Raw genomic sequence first — 27,939 nt, forward strand, 5'->3', positions numbered from 1 at the left:
CCACGGCGCAGGACGGCAGCGCCCCGCCGGCCCCCGCCGGTCCCGCCGCGCCCGCTGCCGGCCCCCGCGACCCCGACCTGCTGCTCTTCGCCACGCCGCAGGCGCCCCGGCCCACACCCAGCGCGCCGCGCCCTGCACTCGGCCGCCCGCCGGTACGGACAACACAAGGGACACTGGGCCGAGTGCGCGTCTGGACCCCCGTGTTGACCCGGGCGGGGCGCGGTTTTTGGCCAGGAGGCAACGGGGGCGGGGGAGGGGGGTGGGCCGAGGCTCCCGGGCTGGGCGGGGCCGAGCCTGGGTTGGGCCTCCGGGCCCCGCCCCGGGGTGCGGGGTGACCTCGGGCCAGTCCCCGTTGGCTTCTGTGCTCTGGGCCTCGGCTTCCCAGAGCCGCTCGAGGGTCAGACTCAGTGATAATAATGGCCCACGTGTATTCAGCTGGCGCTGCCTGTATGCCAGGTCTCTGGCAGACTTGGAGCCAGCTAAAACTCACAACCATGCTGTGAGCTCAGTGTTGTCACTGTGCCCATCTTGAATTGAGGCCCAGAGAGGGGAAGTGACTTGCCCCCGGTCCTACGGCTGCAAGTGGCGGGTCAGGGATTTGAACTGAGGCCTGCTGGCTTCAGACCAGAACTCGTGGCGGGGTAGTGGCCACGGCGCCTTGGGGAGGTGAAGGGGGGGTGTCCTGGAGCCAAACTTTTGAAGAGTCATTGAGGAGACCCTCCTTCCTGCCTAGATGCTCCACTGCCAGGTGCAGGCCTGGGCCTCTGGGGACAGGCCTCCTGGCTGGGAGGCCTTCTCTGCAGGGGCGGGGTGGTTGGGCCAGCTGCTGATCCCCTCCCTCTGCCTGTCCTTCCATCTGCCACCCTCCACCCTCACAGGCCCTGGTTGCCATGGAACCTCATTAATGAGACAGGCAGACCCCTAGGCCCCCAGGGAAGTACTGGGTGGGCTGGGCCTCAGGGAGCTGGAGTGGAAGCCCCCAGTGCCAGGAGAGAGGAAACATCCCAGGGAGATGCTTTGATAAAGTGCTGCTGGAGCAGCAAGAGGCTCAAGACTGGGGGGGAGCAGAAGAGGTGGCTGAATTGGAAGAAGGGAGTAGAGGCCCAGAGCTTGGACCCGTGGGCTTCAGGACAGGGTGTGGAGACCAGTTTGACTGGCAGAGCCTGTGGGTGAAGGTGGGGCTTGGGAGGCAAGCAGGGGCCAGGCCAGCCTGGCAGGATGGGGTCTCAGCAGGGGGCTTGGAACAAGTGGGAGGGGTGAGGCAGAGCCCAGGGCAAGGAGGTGGAAGCTGTCCAACTGCTTATGGGGGCCTGGGTGGCAGCTGGTCCCTGAGGCATCCCAGCAAGTCTCCCCTAACTCCCTTGGCCTCACGCCCAGTTCTGCCTTCCTTCCGGAATCACCAAGATGCTAATAATAATAACAATAGGAGCCACCATTGTTTTGAGACTGTTTTGTGTGTCAGGCTCTGTGCCAAGCACTTCACCCAATTAATTCTCAACAACCATCCCCTTTTACAGATAGAGAAGCTGAGACCCAGAGATGGTAGGTCATTCAGCTTAGTGAAATGGTGGGGCCAGTCCAAACTTCCTGAGCGGTTAACCAATTAACCACCGAGATGCCTTGCCTCCTGGAGATGCTAATAGAGGGCGAAGGAAGTTCACAGACCCTTCTAATGGGTGAAAGAAAGGAGGAGGATTCTACCAGGGGTGGGTCACCTATATCCCAGTGGCCTGTCTCTGCCGGTGCCAGCTTGGGTCCTGGACATGAAAACTGCATTTAGCTGACTGATAAGTACTTAGCAGGCCTGGAGCTGTAGAAGCTGAGCTCCACGCTCAGAGGGACTGCCAGAGACTGGGCTGAGGAAATGTCCTCCACCCCACCCCCAGTGGTGTCAGAGGCAGCCTCTGTGAGCCTGAGCATTCCATTCATTCAGCTGTTGTTGAGTTAGTGAACACCCAAGAGGTAGTAGACACAAGCAACTAAAAACCCCTGCCCTCAACAGGACTTAAGTGATAGTAGCCACTTCCTGTCAGTGGATGGTAGGGGCGAGGGCTGGCACCATCCTGGAGCTAAAGCCCAGAAACATGGGCCCAGCTTTTGCCCTCCAATACCTCCCAACTCCTGTACCTCTGGGTAGCCACTGGCCATATGAGCTGTGGCCTCCACTGACCCTCTGCACTGGCATTTGTTTGGGACAGTCTTTGAAACAAGCTACAGGTTCAGCTTCTGCATCAGTGAGCATTCATTGAGCATCTCTAGTGTACAAGTCTCTATGCAATTCAGCCATTCCTCCAGGCCCTTCCTGTCCACCTCTGTCCTGTCATGGCTATTAAAAAACAAATTAAATATAATGCACATTTACTGGGGTGCCTGGGAGGCTCAGTTGGTTGAGCCTCCAACTCGAAATTAATTTCTATTTAGGTCCTGATCTCTGGGGTGAGATTGAGCCCCATGTCAGGCTCTGCACTGAGCTTGGAGCCTGCTTGGGATTTGCTCCCTCTGATCCTCCCCCATGCATTACTCCACGCGTGTGCCTGCTCACTTTCTCAAAATAAACATTTAAAGAAAATACACATTTACTACAGAAAAAGAGTTAGACTAAAAAGTTGAAGGGGGCAGAATGCCAGCCCCATCCATTTTTCCTTCTGTTTTCTTTTCCTAAGCCTCTTTTTTTTTTTTTTTAAGGTGGTTGTGACAGCTTTCTTTTTCTTAAATTTCAAAAATTGTAGTTTTTCCTTTATTTCTGTGTTCAAACAGTGGATCATCCACACCTTACAGATATGGTAACAGTCCCCCACGATTGTCCCCCACCCACACACCATACAGAGCTGGCTCCTAGAATGGATTCTAAAAAATATTTTAGATATTTAGAAACTGGAGAAAAATGTTTCGTGAGCTTTTTAGTCCAAAAAGGGATCATACAAATGCATTGCCCTCTAACGTTGTTCTTGTCATTATGTCTTCGAGAGGATTCTGTGTCACCCTGCCTCAGTCCTGGACAGCTGTGTGGTATTCTAGGGGCTGAATGAGCCACACTTTTTGTGCCTCCCTTTCCACCGATGGGTATTTGAGCTGTACAGATTTTCTTTTTTTTTTTGCCAGTGTTCTGTGTTTCTTCACCTCTGCCTTCCCAGGCCCCTGTGCTAAGATCTCTAGAGAGCAGTGGTAGAAATTGACATTTGCTTGAGGCCTTGGTTTAGGGTGTGGCATTGACCTGTCTTCAGGGGGGGCAGGGGCCTGCAGAACTGGGAGAAGAGGAGGGGAGGGGTGCCATTGGCAGGAGCATGCTAGGTTCAGGAGCCAGGGGCAAGGCTGGAGAGGAGGTACATTCTGGTTGGCTTTTCGGGGCTAGGTTCTGGACTAGGCTCTAGGGAGGCAGGACTCATGGTAGATAGGAACGTGGGCTCAGTGCCAGCCTGTTAGGACTCATCCTGGCCCTGCCTCTCACTGTCTGTGCAACCTTTCCGAGGTACAGTTTCCTCGGGCAGTGGAAGTCATCATGGCCTCTGCTTGCAAGGTCCAGGCAGCAGCTTTGATGACCGAATGCAGGCAAAGCAATGATTTAGCAGTACCCATTACACAAGAGGCACTCAGCATGTGTGAGTGCTTCTGTCCCTGGGACACCTGAGGGAACCTGTGAATGTGCAGTCAGAGGGAGGGTCTGTGTAGAGGTTCATATAATAAACAGTAGTTGATGCCAGGCACTGCATCCAGTGATTATTTAGGCCCAGTGCCTGCCTCCGAGGGGGCCCTGCCCTCCAGGTGAGACAAACACATCTGCAGAAATTTGTATTGAGAGATAATGTGGGGAAAGATCAGGTATGAGGCACTTCAGTGGGCGAAGGGACCCGGTCTATTGCAGGATCAGAAAGTGATGGGGAAGGTGCCTGCCCCCGGAGGTGGAAGGAATTGGTGTGAAGAGTAGGAGGGAGGGAGGTGAGGGCACTCCCGGGAAGGAACCAGTATGGGCTAAGGCTTAGAGACCTGTCTCAGCAGAAGTGCAGGTGGAGAAGTGGCAGAGGTGGACACTAGGGTAGAGAGGGACAGATGGAGGTGGGGAGATGGGTGAGTGGTCCACATGGGAGGAGATAGTGGCTGTGGTGATGGGCTTTCTTGGCAACTGCATGTGATGAGGGTATGGCTGCCGAAGGTTCTAACTGGGGTTATGTGTGAAGGAGGGGTATGGCTGGTTTGGGTCAGGCTGCACTTGAGAGGCCTGTGAGACTCCATCCTCCAGTGTGGGTGACTAACCCGTGGGGTGTTCTGGGTGGAGATCCTGGCTCAGCCGCTTCTGGGCGGTATGACATTGGGCCTCTCTGAGCTTCAGTTACGTTATCTGTAAAATGGGGCCATTATTGTGCTGCTAGTCCCACAAGACGGACTGAACATGCAGAGCATGTGTGAGCACCAGCTGCCGCCATATTCAAACAAAAACCAGAGAGAGGAGGCAACTCGCCCAAGGGACCTATATCCTAATGGCATAAAACAACAAACAACTAATACAATACCGTATGTGAGCTATACTAGAATTGAAATTAAAAGCTTAATTAAAAAAAAAAAAACATTTATTATCACACAGTTCTGGTGGGGTAGGAATTCAGAGGAGACTTAGCTCAGTGCCTCTGCCTCAGGATCTGTTCTGAGGTTGCAGCCCAAGTGTCCGGCCAGGTTGCAATCATCAGAAGGCATGACGAGGGTTGGAGGACCTGTTCCCAGGCTCACCGGTGGTGCTACTGCAGGAAGCCTCAGTTCCTTGTCCCCGTGGGTCTGTGTGACATGGCAGCAGCGGTCCCCAGAGTGAATGGTCCAATTCAGAGAACAAAGAGGAAGCTCCAGTGCATCTTGGACCCCGTCTGAGAAGTGACTGGTCACCACTTCCATCACGCTGCTCATTAGAAGCAAGATACCAGATCAGAACTATATTCAAGGGGAAGAGAATTAGGCCCTGTTTTTCGAAAGGAAGAGTACCAAGAAATATGCAGACAGGGGCGCCCGGGTGGCTCAGTCGGTTAAGCAACTTGACTTTTGCTCAGGTCATGATCTCACTGTGCGTGGGATTGAGCCCCACTCCGGGCTCTGCTCTGACAGCGTGGAGCCTGTTTGGAATTCTCCATCTCTGCCCCTCCCCTACTTGTGCATGTGTGTGTGCATGCGTGCTCCCCGTGTGCGCGCGCGCTCTCTCAAAATAAATAAAAAAAAAAAAAAAAAAGAAAGAAATTTGCAGACATATTTTTAAACCACCACAGGCCCCCAGGGAGATAGTAGTGGAGCTAGAACTTGAACTCGGGTCTTCTGCCCTCCACTTGAGTGATCTGTCCTGTGTGGTAGGATTGTGTCCCCTGGGATCCCTCACACACTTAGAATGCCTGGTAGAGAAAGTGGGGCAGGGGTGGCCCAGGAGCACCAAGCCCTAAATTAGGTCTATTCTGGCCTCACTTCTGGTTATTGGGCATCATCCCATTGTTTCTACCACAGGTAAAACGGAGGTTGGACCTGGAAACTGACCATCAGTACCTGGCCGAGAGCAGCGGGCCAGCCCGGGGCAGAGGCCGCCACCCAGGAAAAGGTACCCACAGAACTTAGGCTGGGGCAGGCCCCCTGACCCGGCCCAAGTTGGGGGTGTGGACAGACAAATATGCTTGCAAAGTGAGCTCTGGCTGTCAGGCCTGGACCTGAGCCAGGCCTCTGGAGGCCCCGAGGGGCAGCTGGAGTGGCCGCCCGGCATGGCTTTCCAAACCCTGGGGGGTGGGGAGTTCCCCAGCCAGAAAAGGAATGCCATGTGGTTGGCAGGCGGCAGCCCCAGGGCCTCCCCGTCAGCTTTGCCAAGGGGAAGGAGCCATCTATCCCTCCCACCCCTATCCCTCTGCCCTGCATTGCCAGGAAGGCTGGCCTGCCTGGGGTGGGGGGTTGCTGAGGGAGCCACCTCGCCTGGACCCCCAGGTGTGAAATCCCCAGGGGAGAAGTCACGCTATGAGACATCGCTGAATCTGACCACCAAACGCTTCCTGGAGCTGCTGAGCCGCTCAGCTGATGGTGTTGTTGATCTGAACTGGGCGGCTGAGGTGCTGAAGGTGCAGAAACGGCGCATCTATGACATCACCAATGTCCTCGAGGGCATCCAGCTCATTGCCAAGAAGTCCAAGAATCACATCCAGTGGCTGTAGGTACCAGCCAAACAGGAGGGCAGGCAGAGCTGAGGCACAGGGCTGGACCAGCCTGGAGGAGCTGAGAGCAATACCCACCGTGGCTGCCCGCATCCTTGTCATATAGCTGGGGAAACTGGGGCTTAGGGAGTAGAGGAAGGTACACAGATCTCACATATGCAGCTTAATGCACCTTCATGTATTTCTTTGCCTGGGGAGCCACCATCCAGATCAGGATAAAGAACACACCCAGCACCACAGAAAGTTCCCTGTGCTGCTTCCCAGTTGTTGCCCACCCCTCACACCGTTAGGTGATCACTCTTCTGCCCTCTGTTGCCATCAATGGGATTGTCTAACACATCTGCTTTGTTCTTGTTAATTCTTGTTTTATTTTTCTCCTCTCCTCTCCCCCCCGGCCATCCTACTCCTCTCTCATTGACACATCTGCCTTTTCAGTTTTTAGCAGATGATTCCATTCTGCATCATTTTTTTTCTTTTTACTTGACCACATGTCTTGGAAGTGCTTCCACGCCTGTACATCCGATGCATTCTCATCCTTTTATACAACTTTATAGTATTCCACAGCATGCCTGCACCATCATTTACTTATCCTGCTCCCTGTGAGGGATATGCTGGTGTTTACAGACATTCAGGCCCAACTTTAGACCCCTGCCAGTCTGACTTGGAGCCCAGTTCAGCTCTCTGCTGCTTCCCAGTGAGAAGCCAGACCCAGAGAGGGACAGGGGCTCACTTAGATCTCACAGAACAGGCAGCAACAGACTGGGTGCTGAGGGTCTGGGCTCCTGGGCCAGGAGCTACAAGCCCTCTCTTTGCCTCCTGCAGAGGCAGCCATGCAGCAGTGGGGATCAGTGGGCGGCTTGAAGGACTGACCCAGGACCTCCGGCAACTGCAGGAGAGTGAGCGGCAGCTGGACCACCTCATCCATATCTGTACCGCCCAGCTGCGGCTGCTTTCTGAGGACTCTGACAGCCAGCGATATCCTTGGATCTTTGGGATGGCCCCCATGGAGGACAGGACTGGCGGGTGGGCGTCCCATCCAAGTGGGACTGTGAGGTTACCCTGGGCCCTGGATTCAGGAGAGGGCTCTGGCTTTGGATGCAAGTTCTGGGCTCAGCATTTACTTGTTGTTATGCTGGACAAGTTACTTAACCTCTCTGAGCCTCAGCTTCATCTGTAAAAGGGGAAAGTAATCAATTCTGAAATTGCACAGATTAAAACAAGAAAACTTAGTACAAGCAATAGTAAACATTTATTTGGTAGTGATTCAGTACATGGCCATAGCTTCATAGCTAGAGATCTAAGTTCTTGTTTGTCTTTCATCTAGAAAAATAGTAACTTATTTTTAAGATTTTATTTTTAAGTAGTCTCTGCATCCAACATGGGGCTTGAACTCACAACCCCGAGACTAAGAGTTGCACACTCCACTGACTGAGCCAGCCAGGCTCCCCTAGAAACTTTATTTTCAGATAAGGGGTTTGTTTTGTTTTGTTTTGTTTTGTTAGTAAATACCCAAATTATGTTTAAAAGTTTTGGAGACAGCCACCAATTGACACCAAGATCATGGGTCAGAATAAATTCTCAGCACCAGGCCTGGAGTTGTCTTACATAACTTACATGAAATTATTGCAGGCAACCATCATTACTTTGGGATTAGATGGGTAGAATGGTCTCACTGTACAGATGTGGAAATTGGGGCTCAAGGTGTGAGATAGGCCCAAGCACCAACGATGTGCCAGGCCCTGGGGTGGGGGATGGAGAGGACAAGAGAGACTAGGTAGGTGTGGGCTCTTATGAATCCTCTGAGTGGGTGGCCCCAGAGGTCATAGATCACGTGGTCCTTGACTCCACCAACCCTGGCCTATGTGACCTGCCAGGACCTTCGTAGCATCGCAGACCCTGCAGAGCAGATGGTTATGGTGATTAAGGCTCCTCCAGAGACCCAGCTCCAAGCCATAGACTCCTCAGAGGTGAGACTCGGGACTCCAGACCTGACCAGGACAGGCTGGGGTGGGCTGGTGGTCAGCTGAGCCTCAATATACCCTGCCTGCTGCCTCCACCCAGACCTTTCAGATCTCCCTTAAGAGCAAACAAGGCCCCATTGACGTTTTCCTGTGCCCTGAGGAGAGTGCAGGCGGGATCAGCCCTGGGAAGACCTCATCCCAGGGGACAGCTTCTGGGGAGGAGGACAGGGCAGTTGACCCTGCTACCACAGTGCCACCACCGTCATCTCCCTCCTCATCCCCTGCTGCGGATCCCAGCCAGTCCCTGCTCAGCCTGGAGCAAGGTGGGTGAAGGGTGGGTGGCTGGGTGGGGTGGGTCTGGGCTCCTCTCCCAGCTGGGTGGGCAGGCGTGACAGCCCCCTCTGCCCTCCCCGCGGGCCGTCCCCGGCCTGTGATGCTCCCCCATCTCCCCAGAACCTCTGCTTTCCCGGATGGGTGGCCTGCGGGCCCCTGTGGACGAGGACCGCCTGTCCCCGCTGGTGGCGGCCGACTCGCTCCTGGAGCATGTGCGGGAGGACTTCTCCGGCCTCCTCCCTGAGGAGTTCATCAGCCTGTCCCCTCCCCACGAGGCCCTCGACTACCACTTTGGCCTTGAGGAGGGTGAGGGCATCAAAGACCTCTTCGACTGTGACTTTGGGGACCTTACCCCCTTGGATTTCTGACGGGGCTTCGGGGGACCAGGGCCTCCTGAGATCCCACCCTGTCTCTGCAGCCCTGGAGCCCCCTGCCCCTGGCCGTCCCCCCAGCCCGATTGGAAATGTTTAATTTATACGCTATCTCCCCTATCTCCGGAAGCTTCTAGCTCTGGAGTCTGGCTATGGCCAGGAGGCTGAGCAAGCCAGGAAGGGAAGGATTCTGTTTGTGGTGTGTATGTGCATGCACCCAGCACCCAACATGTGTGTACACGGGGTGAGTGGTGTGTGAGCATGTGTGTGTGCATGTACCGGGGAATGAAGGTGAACACATCTGTGCGTGCACTGAAAACACGCCCCAGTGTGTCCACGTGTGTGTGCATGAGTCCATGTGTGCGCGTGGTGGGGGCTCTAACTGCACTTTTGGTCTCCTTGCTCCAGGGGCCCCACGAGGCCCAGGGTGGCCACCTGCCCCCAGAATCCTGCGTGCTGACCAGGCCAGGTGGAGAGGCCTTGGCCTGCTTGTTTGCAGGACAGCGAGAGCACTTCTGTCGTCTTAAAAGGTTTTTCTGATCGAAGCTTTAATGGAGCGTTATTTATTTATCAAGGCCTCTTTGGCAAGCCTGGGGCACCAGCTAAGGGTAGGAAGGATGTGGGACTGATGCCCCAACTCCCTATACGCCTGAGCGAGGGCGGGGGTCCCTAAGCTGTAATTTGCCCCACTCCGAAGGAGCTGAGGCCTGAGCGGTTTATTTATTGGGATATTGAGGGAGGGAGACAGACTGACTGACTGACAGCCATGGGTGGATTGAGGGGGTGGTCCCTTCCCAGGGGGTCACTGCAGGACCCCATCTGCCCCCCAGGATGGATGTGAGATGGGAGAGGTGAGTGGGGGACCTTCACTGACAGGGTGGGCAGGAGGGGTGGGTGAAGGGCTGCTCCTAGCCCAGACCACAGGGGCCCCTCCTGTGGCATTTGAAGTGCCCCCTCTACCCCACTTCTTGCTCTGCCCCACCCTCCAATCTGCACTTTGATTTGCCTTCCTAACTGCTCTGTTCCCTCTTGCTTTGGTTTTAATAAATATTTTGATGGTGTTTGGGCTGGGTTTTGGGACTGTGTTCTGGGAGCAAATCTGAGAGAGGGAGAGGTAAAGGTTGCTGGGAAAACACCCCTTGTCTACTTCCCCGCTCCCTGCCCCTGCTTGGTTTCATTTCATTTGAGCCTCCCAGCCACAAGAAAGGTAGACTTCATCACCATTTTTATCCTAACTTAAAAACTGATCCAGTGAAGTGGTAAGTGAACTCCCCTCCCTTTCTCAGTCCCAGAGAGGCCACTCTGATTGCTGTGTTCCTTCCAGATGTTTCTGGGCATTTATAAATATGGAACAAATAATTACAACAGGCTGATTATGTGTCAGGTTCTTTCAGGTTCTGGGGACACATTCCCTGCCCTCATGGGACTCTTGGGATCTGTTGGAAGAGACTTACACAAATGGGAAGATCAGAGGGTTTCCTGGAAGGAGTGATGCTTGAGCTGAGAGCTGTAGGATAGTTACCTGAGGAGGAAAATAAGAACCCACTTAGCAGACAGGGCATTGTGGTCAAAGGCCCCAGGGCAGGAGAGAGAGGGGCACAGAGGACCTCAGAGAAACCAGTGTGGAGTTGTGACGTGAGGGCTAGAGTGGAGAGAAGTTCAGTGTTGGGGTTTATTCAGGGGACAAGGACTCACTCGTGAGCCTGAGATAGCAGTGACATACCCTGTTTTATATTTTAAAAGCTCCCTTTGGCTGCTATGTGTTGGATGAACTGAAGAGGGGTCAGAATGGCAGAGGGGAGGGTAAAAAGGGCCGAGTTGAGTTTGAAAGGGGAGGGGAGGGTGACTGGGAGGCGATCCACACGGATCTGTTTAACCCTTAGGTGAGCTTTCTCTGAGCCAGGTCCTATTTTAAGCCCTTTACAGTCAGTGAGTCCCCACAACAATCCTATATGGTATCTACTATTACCCCCATTTTGCAGAAAAGGATACAGACGCTCAGCTGAAGTCCCTTGCAGGTCTTACCCACAAGGTGTCAGTCTGTTCTGCAGTTTGCTTTGTCGACCCTACAGTGGTGTGGGACCTGCCCTCGGTGCCCCCGCCCCGCGCAGCCCTCTGTTCTGTTGCTGGCTGTGTAGTACTCCCAAGCAGACCGTCACTTGTCATTTACACAGCCGGTCCCGGCTGACAGTGACCCCTCGGGTCGTTCCTTACTCCACAGTTGCCAACCCTCCGGGAGCCTCTGGTAACAGCTACAGAGGCGAAAGGTGTTGGGAGTTCTACGTTGTGCAGCTCTTGCCCACCTGGAGGCTGGAGTTTGCCTTTCCAGTCGGGAAGGCGAGGCCCTAGAGAGGGGCGGGCGGGGAGGGGGCCCCCGGGGCCAGGGGGGGGGGGGGGGGGAGCCGCGGGGGGCGGGGCCCCGGGCGTCCGCGCCGGCGCCGATGGGCGGGCGTCCCCCGGAGTCCGAGGCGGCGGCGTCCAGAACCCGGAGCCGCAGCCCAGCCCGAGCCGAGTGGGTGGCGGCGCCATGGCGTGCGCGGGGCTGCTCACCGTGTGCCTGATCCGGCCGCCCGCGCCCGAGCCTCGGCGGTCCCCCGCGCCCGCGCCTGCCTCCGGGCCCGCCGGACACGCGCTCTTCCAGGACGTGAGTGGGGAGCGGGCAGGGGGCGAAGGCTCTCTAGCCCTGGGGTTGTCAGTCTCTCCAGGTCTGTCTGCTCTCTCCCTGTGTCTCGCTGGGCTCTCAGTCTTTCGCTGTCTCTCCTTACCCCCGTCTCTGCGTCTCTCTCTCTCTCCAGGTCTGTTTGGGGCCCTGCTTCTGTCTCTGGGTCTCTGCCTCTCACCATCTCTCTCTGACCCTGCTGTCTCCGTTCTCCCTTATCTTTGTCTCCTTTCTTTTGTGTCCGTTCTCAGTCTCTCACTCTCCTTATCTCCTGGTTCGGTGTCACTGCCCCTGCTGCTGGCCCCCCCCCCCCCCCCACCGAGGCCACCCCATTTATGTGTCTGATGCAGTGGGGGCTGTCAACACTTGATCACAGGAGCAGTCCCCTCTATGGCAATCCCAGGCTGGGCTGACCCAGTCAGGGGAGGCTGGAAGAATAAACAGCCCCTCAGACTGCTGATCCAGGGCTGATCCCAGAGTCCCATAGATCTGACCCAGGGGCCATGGAGTCCCATAGTTCGTCAGGACTGCCCACAGTGGTCTGTACCTCCCTCCTGTGTGTGGCAGGTGGCCCTGCAGCGCCCCCAGGGGCACCAACTAAGGGCAGCCTAGCCAGGCCTCAGTCACTGCCTCAGGCCCCTTCCTCCCCTAGTGCTCAGCCCCATCCTGGCCCATTCACTCCCCCCCCCCCGCCCCCAGCTTCAGAGGTCTCTGCCTGTGGGAAAGACGGAAAGACGGCACTCCTGTCCACTCCCCGCTGCCCCCAGTGACTCAGCACCTTGACCGCAGTCCTGGATGGAAGGAATCTGTCCATCCCGCTTCCCAGATGGAAAAACCAAGGCCGGAGGAGTTAGGAACATGTCCACAATCACACAGAGGCAGAGGCTTGTTTGAGTGTGGCCCCAGGTGCCCTCATTCACAGCATAGCACCCCTTCTTGCCATCTCCGTCTGCCCCAGCCAGGCCACACTAGGCTGCTGTGTGACCCGAGACAGTGGCAGACCTCTGAGTCAGGCTTCTGGCTAGGGGTTAGATTCATCCCAATGCTTCACTGACCCAGAGGTAACAGCTGGAGAGGAGTGGCATTCAGGACCTGGAGTTGTTAAGGGTTCTTTGTCCAGACTTTGGCCGGCCCCTCCTTGCCAGGTGTGCTGGTCTCCCATTTGCTGGGCTGCTTTGGATGACCTGGGAGTCTCTGGTCCCTGATCACGTCTTGACTCTGTCCCTTTCTGCCTCTCTTGCCCTTCATCTCTGCTTCTCTGTAAATACAATCTGTCCACCCTTGCTTTCTGCCACTCCCACTCCCCTTTGCACATGTGTGTGCGTGCACACACACACGCGTGTGCGAGCCTGCCCAAGGCCTTCACACTGAATCAGCCTCATAAGAAGCCCTGGCCCTGGAATGGTTAACCCCAGACACCCACAAAGAAAGGACTAGCCACTGTTTGCATATCAGGGTCTTAAGCACACAGGGAAAGAGCCTTGAGTGGGCAGAGTCTGGGATGGACCATGGCCATGCTGCAGAGTTAAGGGGTTCAGGTCTGGGACAAGTAGTGCCCAGGAACTTGGCCCATTTCCCCACCTTCTTCAAGCTGGGACTGTGGCAAGGGCTCATACCTCAGACAGAACCCAGGGTAGCCTCTGGGTGTGGGAGGTGGGGGTGCTGGAAGCTGGTGTGCACCCCCTGTGGGGCCAGGACCTGCAGGAAATGTGAGCAAGTGGTGAGACCTGCTGTGTGATCTTCCTGTGCTCTCCTTGTTGGAAAGCCTCCCACAGGGCTGATCTGGGCAGGGGTTTAGGACCAGGCTGGGCAAGAGGAAAGGCAAGGTTGTGGGGGGGTAGGCTGGCCAGCTGGGGCCCTGATGAGCTGGGTGGGGGCATCCTGCCTCCTAGGCGGCACTCACAGCTCCTGTCTGTGCCCCTTTGTCCTCCAGGTTTTCCGCAGAGCAGACAAGAATGGTGAGTGTGCCTTCCCTTGAGTCTACAGTGTGGGGAGGGGTGGGGGCCATCAAGGAGGCTCAGGGGAGTGTCACGGGTTTGGAAGCACAGTCTAGAATGGAGAAAAATCTTGGGAAGACCCAAATCAGGAGAATCAGTCAAGCCGTCCTTCCCAGAGGGGGTGCCATTTGGAATTCAGTTTGGCAGGATGGAGAGTGGAGGGAATGTGGTTTAGCCAGAGGCTGGAGGTGGGGGCATACTCTCCCACAATGCCCCGGGCACAGGTATGGATAACTCTTCTATATGATTTCATGTTGTCCTCACAACCAACAGCTAGATGGGAATTCTTCATCCCATTTTACAGACTAAGGAGCACAGGCCCAGAGAGGTGAAGCAGGTTGCTTGAAGTCACACAGCCTTTAAGTGGTGGGCCTTGAATCCAGGTCTGTGTGATGCTTGGTTCCAAGCTTCCTGCGTAAGGGGCTTGGAAAGGTTGGGTGATGGAGATGAGGCTGTAGGGGATTGTGCTGTTAGATCTTTAGAGGGCTCAGTAACTTCCCATATGACTAACCACCTGGACCCAGGGAAGGCTTGCACAGGATGCTGCTGGGAATCAGCTTCCCCTGCTCTGGGTCCTGGGCAGTCTCAGACCCTGGTTTGGGAAAACCTTGAAAGCTAAAGCAGGAGCCCTCAAGGGAGCCCACGATCAAGTTGCTGCCCACAACTTGGAGCAGCCCACTGTGTCCTGATTGGCCAGGTGAGGGTCTGAGCTGAGGCAGCCGGTCAGCCTTGGCCTTACTTCCATCTGGGGTCTTCAGACCCTTTGGTGTTTCAGCCTCCTGGAGACAGGATCGTGTCCCAACCCATTGATCAGCCAGCACACATTTGGATCATAGCACTCTGTCTGGGGAGGCTCAGACCACCCCACCCCCCCAGCTCTGCTCCCCCAACCCCATCTGCTTAGAGACCTTACAGGCAAATTCCCGGTGTCTTTGGCCATCCCCCTGGTGCTCTTAGACTATTCCATAGCCCCTGTGAAGAGAAGGGCATTCCCTCCTGAGCCTGCCAGCCTGCGGCTTCTTGCAGGGGCTCCAACTCTTAGGAAGATCTCATCTGCCTCCTGGTGGCTTCTCTGTGAAGGGTGTGGGTACAGAGCAGCCTGGAGCCAGGCTTGGCGGGCAGAGACTGAGCCCCCAAGTCCTCCGAGTGATGTCTAGGTTCTGCCATGACCTGGCCATGTCCCAGGCTTTCCATTTGCTTCTTCATTTGGCAAGCATTTATTGAGTCCCTATGCAATGCCATGTGTGTGCTGCCTTGTCCTTTGGGTGCCTGAAGAGTGGACCCTGTTGCCTTAAGTGGGCACCCCTGGAGACTCTTTTGTCCCCAACAGCCAAGTCCCCCCAAGCTCAGAATTCCATTCCACCTGGCCAAGTAGCTTTAGGGGGTCTGAAGCTGGTGGCAGGGGTGCAGCCAGGGGTCAGGGATACCAGCTCTGCTCTCTGCTCCCACCCCAGATGATGGTAAGCTCTCATTTGAGGAGTTCCAGAATTACTTTGCTGATGGGGTTCTCAGCCCTGGGGAGCTGCGGGAACTGTTCAGCGGCATTGATGGGCCCTCCACTGAGTGAGTACGAGAACGGGTGGGTGAGCTGGGTGTAGATGTGAAGCTAGGCTCTCCCAGCCCCACGGTGTCCCCTGCCTCCTTATGGAGGATGGGGGGTTGCATAGGGAGAGAGGTGCTAGGGCTTGATGACAGCTTTACCCGCCCACTCACTCCCTCCCTGGCTCCAGCCTTGTCCATCACACTCCTTCCAGCTGGGACCCCAAAATAGCCCGGTCTGAGTCACCAGCCGTGGTTCAGCCCACAGGTGTCCCCCCACCCCCCTCCCCATTCCTGCTTCCTGCAGGGACAAGGGGATGCCTGAGGATAGCTGGGCCTCACCTGCTTCCACGCATCGATGCAGGTTCATGAACACGCACATACCTCCCCGTGTGTGCTCCCACATCTACGGGCCTTAGCAGGAGTCTGCATGCTTCCCTCCCCATGCTTCCTCACATGGGTGCATACACATACACAGCTGTCCCTCCCTCTCCCCCATCTCCTTAGAATAAATTTCAAACTCTGGGTCAGCGTTCAAGGCTTCCATGCCCTTCCCTACTCTGAGGCTTGGGCTGGACCTTTTATTTGCAATGTTGCCACCTCCCCACCACCAGACACTCAGATCAAATTCCTTGTCCTTGAAGGCCTAACTTAAGCACCCTCCTTCTGGAAGTCCTCCCTAACCTACCAAGTAATACCCCAGGCCTTCTCTGAACTTACCCAGACCTGGTTTTCCCTTCCCGGCTCTGATTATACTCCTCTCTGGCCTGTGTCCACATTTCTCTCCCTGGTCCTGAGTTCCCCTTGGAGGCCAAGAGTGGGTCTGAATTTTCGCCCTCAGTAATACCCTTGCTGCCCCCATTGGCCCACTGAGCAGCTTAAATTGGGTGGAGGCAGAAGCAGCCTCCTCATCAGGCTGAGCTGGGGTGGGCAGTGGGAGGAACATTGGCTTCAAAGTCTCAGGTCACCAAGCTTAAGTCTGTGGGACTGAAGCGTGCCTCCTCTTTTTCCTGCAGCAATTTGGAAACGGAGAAACTATGTGGTGAGTAGGTCCACGGGAGCTCTGGTCTCCTGGCGCCCCTGGGCAGGTGGGCATGATGTTCCTTGGAGGCTGTTCCTTCTCTCCTAATGGAACAAGATGGGCTTGCCTCAGGATATGAGGCCTGGTTGGCTGTTGAGGAATCCCAGGTTGGGTAAATGAGGCCGCGGAGCAGGAGTAGGGGGTGGTCTGGGAACCTTTGAGCACCTTCTCTGCCTGCAGACTATTTCTCAGAACACCTGGGTGTCTACCGGCCTGTGCTGGCCGCACTGGAGTCACTGAACTGTGCCGTGCTCACTGCCATGGACACCACCAAGCTGGTGAGTGGAGGGGTTGATGGTGGAGGGCCTGGAATGAGGGCAGGGGTGTCTGCTGTCCTATGGGAGCCTCTACTGTCATGGCTCAGGGCTGTGAAGCTAGAGGCTTGGGTTCTCTCCCACATTCTGGCTGTGTACCTTTATCTCTCTGGGCCTCAGTTTACTCATCTGTAAACTGGGGATAATAATAGAGCTTACCTCCATACATTTGATGTGACAGAGAAATGAGAATGAAGGCAGGGATTTTTGCCTTTCGTGTTCTCTATTCCCAGCACCCAGAGCTGTGCCTGGCACACAGCAGCCACTTGCTACCTGGAGCTCCTGCTGCTGCTGTTTTTATTATTGGCCAGACCTAACTATTGTGGGGTATCAAGCCCAGGACCCAGCAGGGATGGGCTGGGAGGTGGGCATACTCACACACAGCCACAGGCCCATGCTAGTGTGTGGAACCTGGTGGGGCAGGGCCTGGCCTGAGGACACGTGTAAGGCAGGCAGGCATGTAGCACCCAAGTGTTTGTATGCATGCGTGGCCACGTGTGTATACGAGCACAAACAGTGCTCACAGCCAGGGCTCTAGGCTCTTGGAGAGCGACTTCAAAAACACAAGCCACCCCTCCCTTTGTATGTTTCTTTTAAGAAATGTCTCCACCTCCCTTTGTCCCATAGCTCTTAATAAGGAGGCAAGGAGGGAACAGTGAGGATTGTGTGTGACCCCATATTTACAGAAGGGGAAACTGAGGCCTTCAGTGAGTCAATGATCAGCTAAGGACAGGGTTTCCTTTTCTGGTTGCTTCTCCATGGGTTTTAGTAGGTTTTCTGCCGTTGAGGCTTAGCATAGGATGGGAATCCAAATAGTACATGATGAGCAGTTGTGATAATTTCCATGATGTGTTGTGATAATTTCCATATCTGTGGCCTGGACACAAGTGGGAGTGTTATCTTCCTTGTTGCCATGGAAATGGGGCCCTGGGGGTAGGCACCTGGACTGGTATTCTCTGAACTGGCACTGATTATGGTAGATCCAAACTGCAGGTCAAAGTGAGGGTCCTTGGGATCTCGACCACCTCTTCCTGGCTCAGTAAGGGGTAGGAGTGACCCATCAGCACATGATGACTCTGCCACCTCCAATCACTTGAGACTTTTATTTGGCACTCAATGCCTCTGATAGAGCTATAGCTCAGCCCACTGTGCCCCTCATGTGGCACCTCCCCTCCAGTCCAACATGACTCAGTTGAACACTTTGTGCACCAGCCTGGAGCCACACTCCTGGTACATGGCCCGGGTTATCCAGCGCTGTTGGAAGGAACGCAAGGAGGCCACCATGGAGCCACCTGTCCACACTGCTGTGCCACGCCCAGGCTTGGCCACCAGGTGAGGCCGCAGTGCCCCATAGCCATGCCTCCGGCACTGCGCCTCTAGCTCCATTTCCAGGCGCTCAGTGAAGCCAGGGAAAAGCGTGGAACCACCGGCCAGCACCACGGTATCGGCCAGCCGCGTCCTTAGAGTCGCAGGGACCCTCTGCAGTGCCTGGAAGGCCAGTGCAGGCAGTCCTGGCTCGGCCTGGCCTAGCAGACTCGGCTGGAAGATGGGTTCCGGGCAGCGGAAGCGCTCGCTGCTGAGGCAGAAAGAGCACCCGTTGCCTAAACAGAAACTGACCGGATGGTGGCGGTCAGAGTTACGAAGGTCACCCTCAAAGTCCAGCGACACATAGCAGCAGCGCTTCTTGAGCTGTGTGATGGCCTTGCGGGGCAAGGCCCGCAGCGATGGATCAGGGCACGTTGCCACCAGCAAGTCCCGCAGGTAGCGCGACAGGGTGCTGCCTGCGATGTCCAGCCGGAAGGTGGCCTCGTGCCACGAGTGGCCCGCATAGACGGGTGTGGCGTGGCACACGCCTGCACCTGCCTCTACGGCCAGCCCGCTGAACGCGCCAGTGGAGCAGAGCGCCAACAACGCCGTGCTGGCCATGTGGCACGCAGGCACCACCAGGGCCTCGAACAGCAGCTCGGCCACCTTCTCGCGGCTCGCGGGCGGCGCCGACGGCGAGTCACTCACTAGCACGGGCCACTGCTCCGGGCACACCCGCAGGCCGCCCACCAGCAGGCGCTCCCACAGCCCCTCCAATGCCTCCCAGTCCACCACCACGCCATGCTTGATGGGGTGCGCCCGTTCCACGCCGCCCGCCAGCCCGCAGCCGGGTGCGCGGGTACACACCGGCCGGTCCCAGGTGGGCACCAGGCTGGAGCTCTTCAGCACCAGGCGGGGCTGGCGCTCACCCCCGAAGCCCGCCTTGATGAAGCCCGAGCCCTGGTCTACCACCACCGCCACGCGGCCCAGCGAGGGCAGCCGACGGACCCGGCGGCTCCCGGACCTCCGGGACACCGACGCCACGGCGCCTCTCCCGGCTCGACCCCGCCCTTCGCCAGAGGCCCCGCCCCCGGCCTCACTGGAGGCCCGCCTTTCAGCTCTTGGCTCGGGCCCCAGGCCTAAGTCTTGGCCTTTCTGGTTACAGAACTAGCGCCTTCAATTCTTGGCTCCGGCCTCTGGTCCTGAGCTCCCACTCTTCCGGCCAGACTGGACGTCTCTTTTCAGCTCTTGGCTCTGCCCACAGGCCCGAGCACCCGCCACTAATTTGAGCGTCAGTCTCCGCTCCTGCGGGCTCCGGCCGCTTTTGGCCCTCTTTGCCCTCCTGTGGCTCAAGGCTCAAGACCCACCTTGCACCAGGCCCACCCCTCTGAGGACGCGCCTCCGCTATGTGGCTCCGCCCCCTCAGTCCTGGTGGACGTAGATGTTGAGAGGGCCTCGTTCAATCCTTCTAGATGAGAAGCCTCTGGGAGCAGCAGGGCTCTAACAATGATGGGGCCTTGTGGCAGTGTCCTCCGGACATATATCCTTACTTGGGGACCCAGGAGTCCAGCCCAGTCCTTGAGCCCCAGAAGGTCTCCTGGCACCTCTCTCTTGGCCTTGACTTAAGGTAAGAGGGGGTGGTCAGAGAAGGAAGGAAAAGAACTCGGATTGGACTCATTGTGACCTCAGTCCTCAGTACCTGCTGTATTCCACAGACCTCTCCCATGAGAACTCCCTGGACCCATCCTCTCTCCTGAGACAGGACCAAGAGCAGTGATTTTGGCATCAGGGGATCCGGCCTCAGCTGTCCAGCACAACCAGAATGCTTCAGATTATCCAATGTACTCTGGCCGATGTGCAGCAGTCTCCTCCCCCCTCCCCACCTTCCTTCATGCTGAAGGGAAAGCTCTTAATCACAGATCTGTAGCCACTCATAGGACCTATGTGAGCTCAGCCCTGAGGGGCCCAGGCAGCCCACATAGGGACCCTACCTGCAGGGGCTTCCATGTATGGACTCCAGTGGACCCGAGGAGTTTGTGACTCAGTTCTGAAGATGACTCACTGTGCCCCCCTGAGCAAGTCCTAATCTCTCTCTGGGCTCACTTTCTCCCTCCAGAACGTACTAATAATCCTCACATAGGAAAAAGGCCACTTCTAGTCTCTGCAGAGTCTATTATTCTCTTTAGGACCATTTCGGTTGCAAGTAGAAGACCTACTCAACTGAGCTTAAGCTAAAATAGGGATTTGATTACAAGGATCTTGTAGGCCTTATGGACGCCAAGAACAAAGATGAAATCAGGTTTCAGGAACAGACTGGACGCAGGGCCTAGCTGCAGGATGTGTACAGGCTCTGCATTGTTTTATTCTTCTGAAGACTGGCTTCAGCCCATGCATGCTCACGTAGAAAACAGTCTCTCACATCTCCTGAATTACAGTCCCAGGAAAGAGGCTGATAGGACCAGCCTAGGCCAATCACGTATGGCCAGGATGTGTGGCCACATTGAAGGACATGGTTACCTTGATTTTAACCACAGGGATGGCAAGAAAGGGTATGTTTTTATAAGCATTTGGGGAGATGCTGTGGGTCATGCAACCTCCAGCCTGACGCAGGGGATACGGAAGGGATGTCGATTGTGTTGACACTAACGGAAGTGCATCTGTAGCAGAAGCCGGGCCTGTGTCTTTAATGAGCTGGGACCTTCACCCCCTGCTGCATCTGTCCCCTTTGGGACATTCTGAGGTGGTCACCAGTGGAAGGCTGGCTACAGGTTCGGTAGGGCTGGGGCAGCACTCAGGTCTGGAGCTGGGTTTGGGGCCCAGGAAAATGAGAAGTAGCTGGGTCTTTCTTACAGATAACATGCCAGGCCTCTCCTGGGTGGATTAGGGAGGTGAACCTTGCATTGGAGACCACAGTGGCAATATAGCCAGAGCAAGGGTGAGGATATGAGTCACTCAGAAGCCCTAGAGGGAAAGACTAAGGCTGGGGGCTGAGCTTGCATTTGACAACAATAAGTTTGGGCGTTTCCCTCTGGGCTTTGGAGAAATCAGTGGGAGCTTAGGAGCGGAGCCAACTGTCCTACAGACAGCTAAGTGGTTTGGAAGAAGTCTCTGACTGCAATGTGGGGAAGGGGATGGCACAAGGTAGGGTGAGGGACAAGTGATGAGGTGGCTTGGGGGTTACCAAGCAGAGTGGGGTAGGAGTGAGGGGTCAGAAGCCCCCAGACCCCAGCCTCTCCTCCTGGGTGCTCTCACAGGCAGAATGTGAGTCTCAGGCCCCAGCCCAGCTGACCGTGGGACCCTCACAGTTTTTTCCAGGATGGTGGTGTCTGTTGCCTCCGCCCCCTGCCTAAGAAGGACTTGTGGATGTTGAGGACTCTTGAAGATGTTAGGTTTTGGCTGGAGGCAGGTCCCTCCTCCTAGCGTGCCCACACCGGGGTTTGCCCAAACTCACCTCCCTTGGGCCTGCAAACCCGAAGGTCTGACCCGGGCCTGGAGTTGGAGGAGGAGGAGGGAAACAGCTTCCCTCCACTGTGGCAGGGTGTCCCTCCCCACCTGGGGGCAGGGGTTCTGACGCTTGGGTCACAAGGAAGGAGAAGGCTCGGTTTTGGCGCCAAGCCATTGCCGTTGCTCGGCCCTCAGCCCTACCGTTTCATCCGCGTCTCGCTCTGGGCCCGGTTACCCCCGCCCAGCTCTGCGCCTCCTCAGACAGAGCCAGCAGGCGCCAGGGGTGCTATGCGCTCTTTATTGGGCCACGGGCCGGGCGCTCAGGGCCGCGGGCGAGGGCAGCTGCGCCGCTTGCGCGGCTGCTCCTCGGCGGGGTCGGCCTCGCGGTTCGCCTGAACGTCGGTCAGCAGGCGCGAGTAGAGCCGCTGCCAGCCCTGCGCGACCTTGGCCCCGCCCCCCGCTCCGGGCGCGCCGGCCGCGCAGCGCCCCTCCTGCAGCCGCGCGTCCAGCAGCAGCAGCAGCAGGACCAAGAGCGTCTTCATCTCTCGCGCGCGTGCGCCCTCGCGCCGATCAGCGCAGTCGCCAGCTCCTCGCAGCGTGGGCGCCGCCGCCGGGGAGCCCACGGGGGCGCCCGTCGCGTCCTCGCCTGGACGCCCGGGCCGCGCGCCTGAGCCCGCCGCCACGTCGGATAGCTGCTGCTGCTTGTCCAAGGGGAAAAGCAGCACGATCTTGGCCTGGGGCGGGGCGGGAGCGTGAGGGGGAAGAGCGTACAGCGCCTTCTTCTTGAGGATACTCACCCACCCAAATCCAGTCTCCCAGCACTCTGCCCCCTTTACATTTCCAGGACTCCCGCTCTCCTCCCGTGCTCGGGGGCGGGAGTGGGTCTCTCCCGGTCCCATTGCCCAGGACACCTGGCTTCCCTCTGGAAACGTTCACCCACCGTAGCTGACCTCCTGAGACTTGCACCGTCTGCGATTATGGGATCTTTGCCTGCCCTCCCAGCCTTAGTAGCGGGACTCTCACCCCCCGGACCCCCTCCAGGGCCTCTGCCCACTCGAAGAAGGGGAAAAGTAGCATGTTTTGAGGCTGGGAGCTGGAAAGGGGGCATAAAGGACCTCCCTGTGCCCATAGCCCCTGCGGTACCAACTAAGGCTGATTCACCACGCAGAACCCTCTACTTCTCTGTGGGGAGTTGGGAGAATCCCTTCCGGCCCACCCTCCTGGGCTCCCGTCTCTTAATTTCTCCTGGTTGCTTGAATCCCTGCCCTCCCTCTGGGCTTTTAGGACCCAACCACACTACGTGGGTTCCTGGGACTGCCATCTTCAGAGGGGTTATCCAAGCCCTTCCATGCGCCTCGGACTTATGCCCACAAGGCCTAGAATCCCAGCATCCCCTCCTGCCCACCTGTTCAAGTTCCCCTGACTCCCACCTGCCCTAACACCCTGGCACTCACGTTTGGCTTCTTCCGCTTGAGATGGCTGAAGAACTGCTGTTTCCACCCAGCCTTGTCCATGTCAGGTGGCCTCTCCCTGCAGGCCTGCTTGGGCACTTTGGTTCTCTTGTGAGAACTGTTGTTTCCCATGGCAGGGCTGGTCACCACTGGAGGCCATAGCCCATGCTGCCTCTGCCCTGCCCTCTGGCTGGGGGAGGGGCACTCTTGTCCCCACTCTATCCTGGGGAGGCCACATTGTGACCTCATAGGTCACCCTCACCCGCTGTAGGCTCTAAGCTCCTCCTCCCAGAACCCACAGGCGAATCTTGGCTCCATTTACTCTGGCTGTGACTTCTGGCCTTGGTTTCTCAGGTGTAAAACTGGGCTGATAATCACAAATAAGGCAATGCTTGGAAGGTGCTTAGTGGTGAGTAGAGAGGAATTTTTGTGGTCCCGGTTTGAATTCTGACTCTGCCACTAACTAATTGTGTGATCTTGGCCCAAGGTAATTAATTGCTCCAGGCCTCAGTCTTCTCATCTACAAAATGGGGTCCATTATGGTTTTTATAAGTTGTTATGAGGATTAAATGAAATTCTGCTTGGAACAGGGCATGGCACAGAGGGTGCTTGTGGCAGCTGGGTTTTTTGGTTGCAAGCAACAGAGACTCGATCGACCATCTTAAGCGCTCAAAAGGGAATTTATTGGAAGGATTTCAGAGAGCTCAGAGCATGGCCAGGAAGTCTGGAGAACGAAGCTTGGAGACAGGGCAGAAACCACTGGCCTAAGAGTGAGAGCACCTGGCCCCCATTCTGTTCCTGCCTCCCAGCTCATGAGCCTGGCCCAGCAGGGCCCATCTGATGGCTGAGCAGAGGCAGGTCATGGAAAGAAATGAAGCCCCTGATGGATGTTGCCTCTGGAGCCCTTTTTGGAAGGTGGGCAAGCACTGGACTTTGGCTTCTCAGGACTCCCATCCTGGGCTGTGTCCTGTGTAGGAATTAGTTCACTGAAGTTTTTCAACCGCTCGGTGAGACGGCTATTATCCTCCCTGTTCTCTAGGTGAGGAAACTAAGGCACAAGGAGGCGAAGGTAGTTGGAGAGTCTCTGAGCATCTCAAATGGGCAGTGTAGGGACTGGCATGTCGGCCTTGTCTCTCTGCCCACGTTGGGAGGGGCTGAGTGGAGGCTAGTGATGTAGGAATCAGTGCTATGTGTATAAGCACTGTTTTGTATCTGCAGCTCCTAGTAGAAGTTAAGTATTTGTTGCATGGATGAGTGCATGAATGAATGCATGCATAGATCATGAGTTTAGGGCCAACTGGTGAGCATGGGGCCACATCACACCATCATTTTGCCTCATGCCTTCGGATGCCATGTGACCTGCCTTACACCCCCCTCTCTGCCCCCGCCACCACCAGCCTGGCTAAAGGTGGCCCAACAGGGAAGGGGCCTTAGGGCCCAGAAAATGGCAGATGCCTCCCTGTAAAGGTGGCCTTACACCTCCCAGGAAGGGAGGCCAGGCCCTGCTCCCAGTCCCAGAACTGTCCTGCTCTGGTTGCATGCTCTCTGCTCTTCATGCTGTACTATTGCTTGGATGGGCAAGGGTAGGGGAGCAGGACAGTGGCTCCCCATTCAGAAATATATGCTTGGGGCCAGGATATGTTGAGCATGCTCCCTCTGCCCCCAGGAATATGAGCGGGCCTCCAAGGTGGACCAGTTTGTGACCCGCTTCCTACTGCGGGAGACGGTGAGCCAGCTACAAGCCCTGCAGAGTTCGCTGGAAGGGGCGTCAGATACCCTGGAGGCCCAGGCCCGTGGCCCACGGTATGTGAGGTGCCCTGCTGGTCATTGTCTCCACATTCCAGGGCCTTCAGCTTTCATCACATTCCGCAGCTCCAGCATCCCAGAGCCCATTATTCTTGTTCTTGGACAGGGAGGCCAAGAAGGTGTGTGAGGGAGCTGCTGGCTGGGCCTCAGTGTCCCAGGAAGCCTGTCTTGCTCCACCCAGGCCCAGCCCTGTGCAGGGGCCCCAGTCCTTGGCCTGTGGGTCTGGGAGCAATGGGCTGACCCTCCACTTCTCTTAGGTCAGATGAAGACAGCGTGGAGGTACAGAGCAGGCCCCATGGCTGCCGGAGGGCAGGGCGCAGGGCCCCGCGGAGCGTCAGTCGGTCACCCACCTGGTCTCCTGGCTCCTCGGACACAGGTGCCCCCGGTGCCCACTCACCCACTGCCTCTCAGCTCATCCTGAGAGGCTTCCCAACCCGAGGGGGCCCATGCCTGACTTCCCCCCATGGGTGTCCCACCCTAGGGCAGAGCTCAGAAGCTGAGATGCAGTGGCGGCTCCAGGTCAACCGTCTCCAGGAGCTCATTGACCAGCTTGAGTGTAAGGTGAGTGACCAGGTGGCCAGTGCCCCAAGGGGGAGGTTCTTCCTGGAATCTACATAAGCCAGGCACACACCGGGGGCCTTGCCCACACTCTGTGTCCCTCACAGGCCCCCCGGCTGGAACCCCTGCATGAAGAGGAGCTTACCAAGGGGCCTGGCTCGGTGAGTCCAGGAGAGGGACAGGCAACTGGGTATTGGGCCAGAATGAGGTGCTCATCAAATGAGGGGTTTCACGGGGCCTGCTGCCTGCTTGGCCTCTGTGTTACACACATGCCCATTTCCCAGGCTTGGCCCAGCCCTCGTCCCCCAAGCCTGGCAGGTGCTGGGTTCTGGCCCTTCCTCTGTGACCCTGTAGAAATCACTGTCGCTCTCTGGGTATTAGTTCACTTCATCTGCGTTCCTGAAAGCTGGGTCTGGGGTGTGTGGGTGGAGGCTAGAGGGGGAAGTGGTGGCATGCTGCTGGAGGGGGGGGCAGTGGCTGGATCAAGGCAATGATCTTGGCCATGAGGAGAGGCTGGAGGCAGGGATGCTGGGGGCCAGGTTGGGGCAGGAGTTTGACCTCACGGTAGGCGGGGCTGGTGCAAGTCAAGAAGGGCGGAGTCCTCCTGAAGGCCAGAGCCAGTCCTTCCCCTGGGCCCTGCCTCACCCTGGCTCACCAGGCTGCCTCTCTTGCCAGCACATCCTCGTGGCCCAGAGGCAGGTGCACGTGGCAGAGGAAGCCCTGCAGGATTTCCACCGTGCCCTGTGCTGCTATGTGGACTTCACAGGGGCCCAGAGCCGTTGCCTGCAGTGAGTCCCTAGCTGGCCAGTGGGCTGGCCAAGGTCAGGGGAGGGGGGTGAGCAGGGCAAAGTGCTGGGGCTGGGCGTCCTTGGCCAAGGCTCCCGTCAGACACCCAGGCCGGGTGGGCAGTGGTGGTGGTAGCCTGGGCCTGGCCTGGCCATCTCTTTGGCCCCACAGTGTGTCTGCCCAGAAGATGCTGGACAATGCCTCTTTCACCCTATATGAGTTCTGGCAGGATGAGGCCTCCTGGAGAAGGTATGAATGGTATCTGAAAGCTAAAGTTTATTGAGTATGGGCCCTGGAGTGAGTCAGGCGTGGGTTCAAATCATCCTCTATTAATCACTGGCTGTGTGACCTCAGGAGAGTTACTCATCCACTCTGAGCCCCAGTGATCTTTCCAAAATGAGAGTCATAATAGGTCTACCCTTCTATGAGCCAAACGAGATGGTGTATGAAAAGCTGAGCACGATGGCAGGAACACAGTAGATGGCGGGCACTCAGTGAATACACACCGTTACCACCGTGCCACGGTCTATGCCAAGCACCCACGTATTATTTCACGTCATCCCCCCAGTGTCCCGGTACAGTAGGCACTATTGTCCCCATTTCACAGACAGAGAACCGAGGCTCAGAGCCAATGTGAAGCAGGACCGGGATCTGAATCCAGACAGTAGGTAGGACAGGGTGGGGGTGGGGAGCTCTCAGCCATGTGGTCTTGCTCTTCGAGGGACCAGCTCCAGCCTCAGGTCACTCCACGGCCCTCCCCAGGCACCAGCAGTCCGCCTGCAGTAAGGCCTTCCAGCGCATCCTCATTGACCACCTGCGAGCTCCAGACACCCTCACCACTGTGTTCTTCCCAGGTATGCTGTGGCCCCCGACCCTGCTCTACAGCCCTACGGAGTGGCAGTGGGCCCCTGATGGCCTCTGACCCTCAACCTCTGACCCCTAGCCTCCTGGTGGATTATGAATAATAACTGAGCCTGACCTGCATAAGCCAAGGCCCTGGGGCCCTACCTGCCTCCTTCTGGAGCTTCTCGACTGGTCGACTCAGCACCAAGACCAAGGATGCTGCCACTCTTAGAACTGGGGCCGGGCTCCCAAAGGTCCCCCTGCCCCAGACCCAGCTGGTGGAGAGTCTCTCAGCCCAGGGATCAGGGACTGGGCTGCTCGCTTTCTATTTATTTATCAGTGTATTTTATTGTTTGTAGCTTTGGCCTCTGAGGCATTCTGGCCTCTGCCTGGCTCAGGAAGCTTGGATTTGGTCACCTCTGTCCCAGCCTTGTGTGACACAGAGGAAGGAGGTCGCTTCCCTCTCTGGGTGGGCCTCGGGCTGTCTGGCTGCCTAGTGGGTACCCTGCTTTCTTCCTGCTGTCTTGGGGCCAGGCTTCTGCTCTTCCTCAGCCAGCAGCAGAACCAGGGCTGATGCTCAGGGACACCCCCCCCCCCCCCCCCCCCCCCCCCCCCCCCCCCTGAGGCTGGGCCGGATCCGTCTGCAGTGTGGGGTAAGGACCTGGGTGTCCCCATCACCCTCCTGGGTTAGCAGGCTTCCAACTCTTCCAGCACCCTTGGCTGCACCAGAGACCTCGGCAAGATCCTGGGTTGGTTTGCATGTCATTTGCATATATTTTGCATGTTCATGCCTACCCACACTCAGGGCACTATGGAAAGTCCCAAGGTGACCTTGCCAAGTAGCAATAATTTGGGCCCAGTGTCACCTGCTCCCCCCAGATACCTCCAAACCCCAACCCCCAGCCCAAGACCCCAGCACAGAGGCAATAAAGGCAGTGGTCACCTCTGGTGTTGTGTCCTCTCTCTCCCTCTGCAAGAAGGCCAGGCCCTGGGGTTGGTTTGCAACTCAGACGAGAGATTTAGGGCAGACAACCTATCCTTAGGAATCAGTCAGTTCCTATCTTGAGCTCCCTTGTGAACAGATGATGATGATGATGATGATGATAACTTAAATCACAGCTCGTCTCCGTTTCCTCAACTCAGGACCTCTTCAGGCTCACAAGCCCTGGTTCTTGGGCCTTGTCTGGGAAAGGGGGTAGACTGGATTGGATCTCTTCTCTCAACCCCCTGAAAGTCATCTGGCTGTCCTAGCTTCACCACCACCCTCATTGCCAACATGATGTGGTCTGAAGTTGGGGGCACAGAACCTTCTTGGAGTCCCAGATAG

The 27,939-nt window shown here is 56.8% G+C and overlaps 3 protein-coding genes across 4 annotated transcripts; 2 read left to right on the plus strand and 1 right to left on the minus strand.

Moving 5' to 3' along the window:
• Positions 1 to 2: 2 nt before the first annotated feature.
• Positions 3 to 9,351, plus strand: E2F1 (E2F transcription factor 1; the record flags this gene model as incomplete). The annotated part of the gene is made up of 7 exons (XM_040446797.1): positions 3 to 152; positions 5,476 to 5,566; positions 5,941 to 6,160; positions 6,987 to 7,139; positions 8,017 to 8,131; positions 8,226 to 8,448; positions 8,579 to 9,351. Coding segments are annotated over 7 exons (1,200 nt in total), but the record flags the coding sequence as incomplete, so codon positions are not given.
• Positions 9,352 to 11,266: 1,915 nt separating this feature from the next.
• Positions 11,267 to 27,561, plus strand: NECAB3 (N-terminal EF-hand calcium binding protein 3). 2 transcript variants are annotated; one of them, XM_040447312.1, is made up of 13 exons: positions 11,269 to 11,473; positions 13,422 to 13,446; positions 14,940 to 15,048; positions 16,041 to 16,066; positions 16,286 to 16,383; positions 24,286 to 24,422; positions 24,683 to 24,801; positions 24,907 to 24,986; positions 25,091 to 25,144; positions 25,659 to 25,771; positions 25,941 to 26,018; positions 26,532 to 26,623; positions 26,713 to 27,561. In XM_040447312.1, exons 1-13 carry the CDS (start codon positions 11,357 to 11,359, stop codon positions 26,739 to 26,741), a joined length of 1,077 nt encoding a protein of 358 aa, XP_040303246.1. In that variant the 5' UTR covers positions 11,269 to 11,356; the 3' UTR covers positions 26,742 to 27,561. The 2 variants fall into 2 exon arrangements, with proteins under 2 accessions (XP_040303247.1, XP_040303246.1); XM_040447313.1 differs by lacking the exon at positions 25,941 to 26,018 and having other exon boundaries at positions 11,267 to 11,473.
• ACTL10 (actin like 10) lies at positions 17,506 to 18,345 on the minus strand. The gene has a single exon (XM_040447314.1). The coding sequence runs from the start codon at positions 18,343 to 18,345 to the stop codon at positions 17,608 to 17,610; it is 738 nt and encodes a 245-aa protein (XP_040303248.1). The 3' UTR covers positions 17,506 to 17,607.
• Positions 27,562 to 27,939: the final 378 nt, after the last annotated feature.

The sequence above is a fragment of the Herpailurus yagouaroundi genome, unplaced genomic scaffold (assembly GCF_014898765.1).
Source record: "Herpailurus yagouaroundi ecotype Mexico unplaced genomic scaffold, PumYag 196, whole genome shotgun sequence".
NCBI lineage: Eukaryota > Metazoa > Chordata > Mammalia > Carnivora > Felidae > Herpailurus > Herpailurus yagouaroundi.

Excerpts from the sequence above, each read along its gene's own strand:
- NECAB3 (XM_040447312.1), top strand. The coding sequence starts at position 11,357 with ATGGCGTGCGCGGGGCTGCTCACCGTGTGCCTGATCCGGCCGCCCGCG. Across the intron at positions 15,049-16,040 it reads ATTGATGGGCCCTCCACTGA|CAATTTGGAAACGGAGAAAC; the intron begins GTGAGTACGAGA and ends TTTTTCCTGCAG. Across the intron at positions 24,987-25,090 it reads TTGACCAGCTTGAGTGTAAG|GCCCCCCGGCTGGAACCCCT; the intron begins GTGAGTGACCAG and ends TGTCCCTCACAG.
- ACTL10 (XM_040447314.1), bottom strand. The coding sequence starts at position 18,345 with ATGGCCAGCACGGCGTTGTTGGCGCTCTGCTCCACTGGCGCGTTCAGC.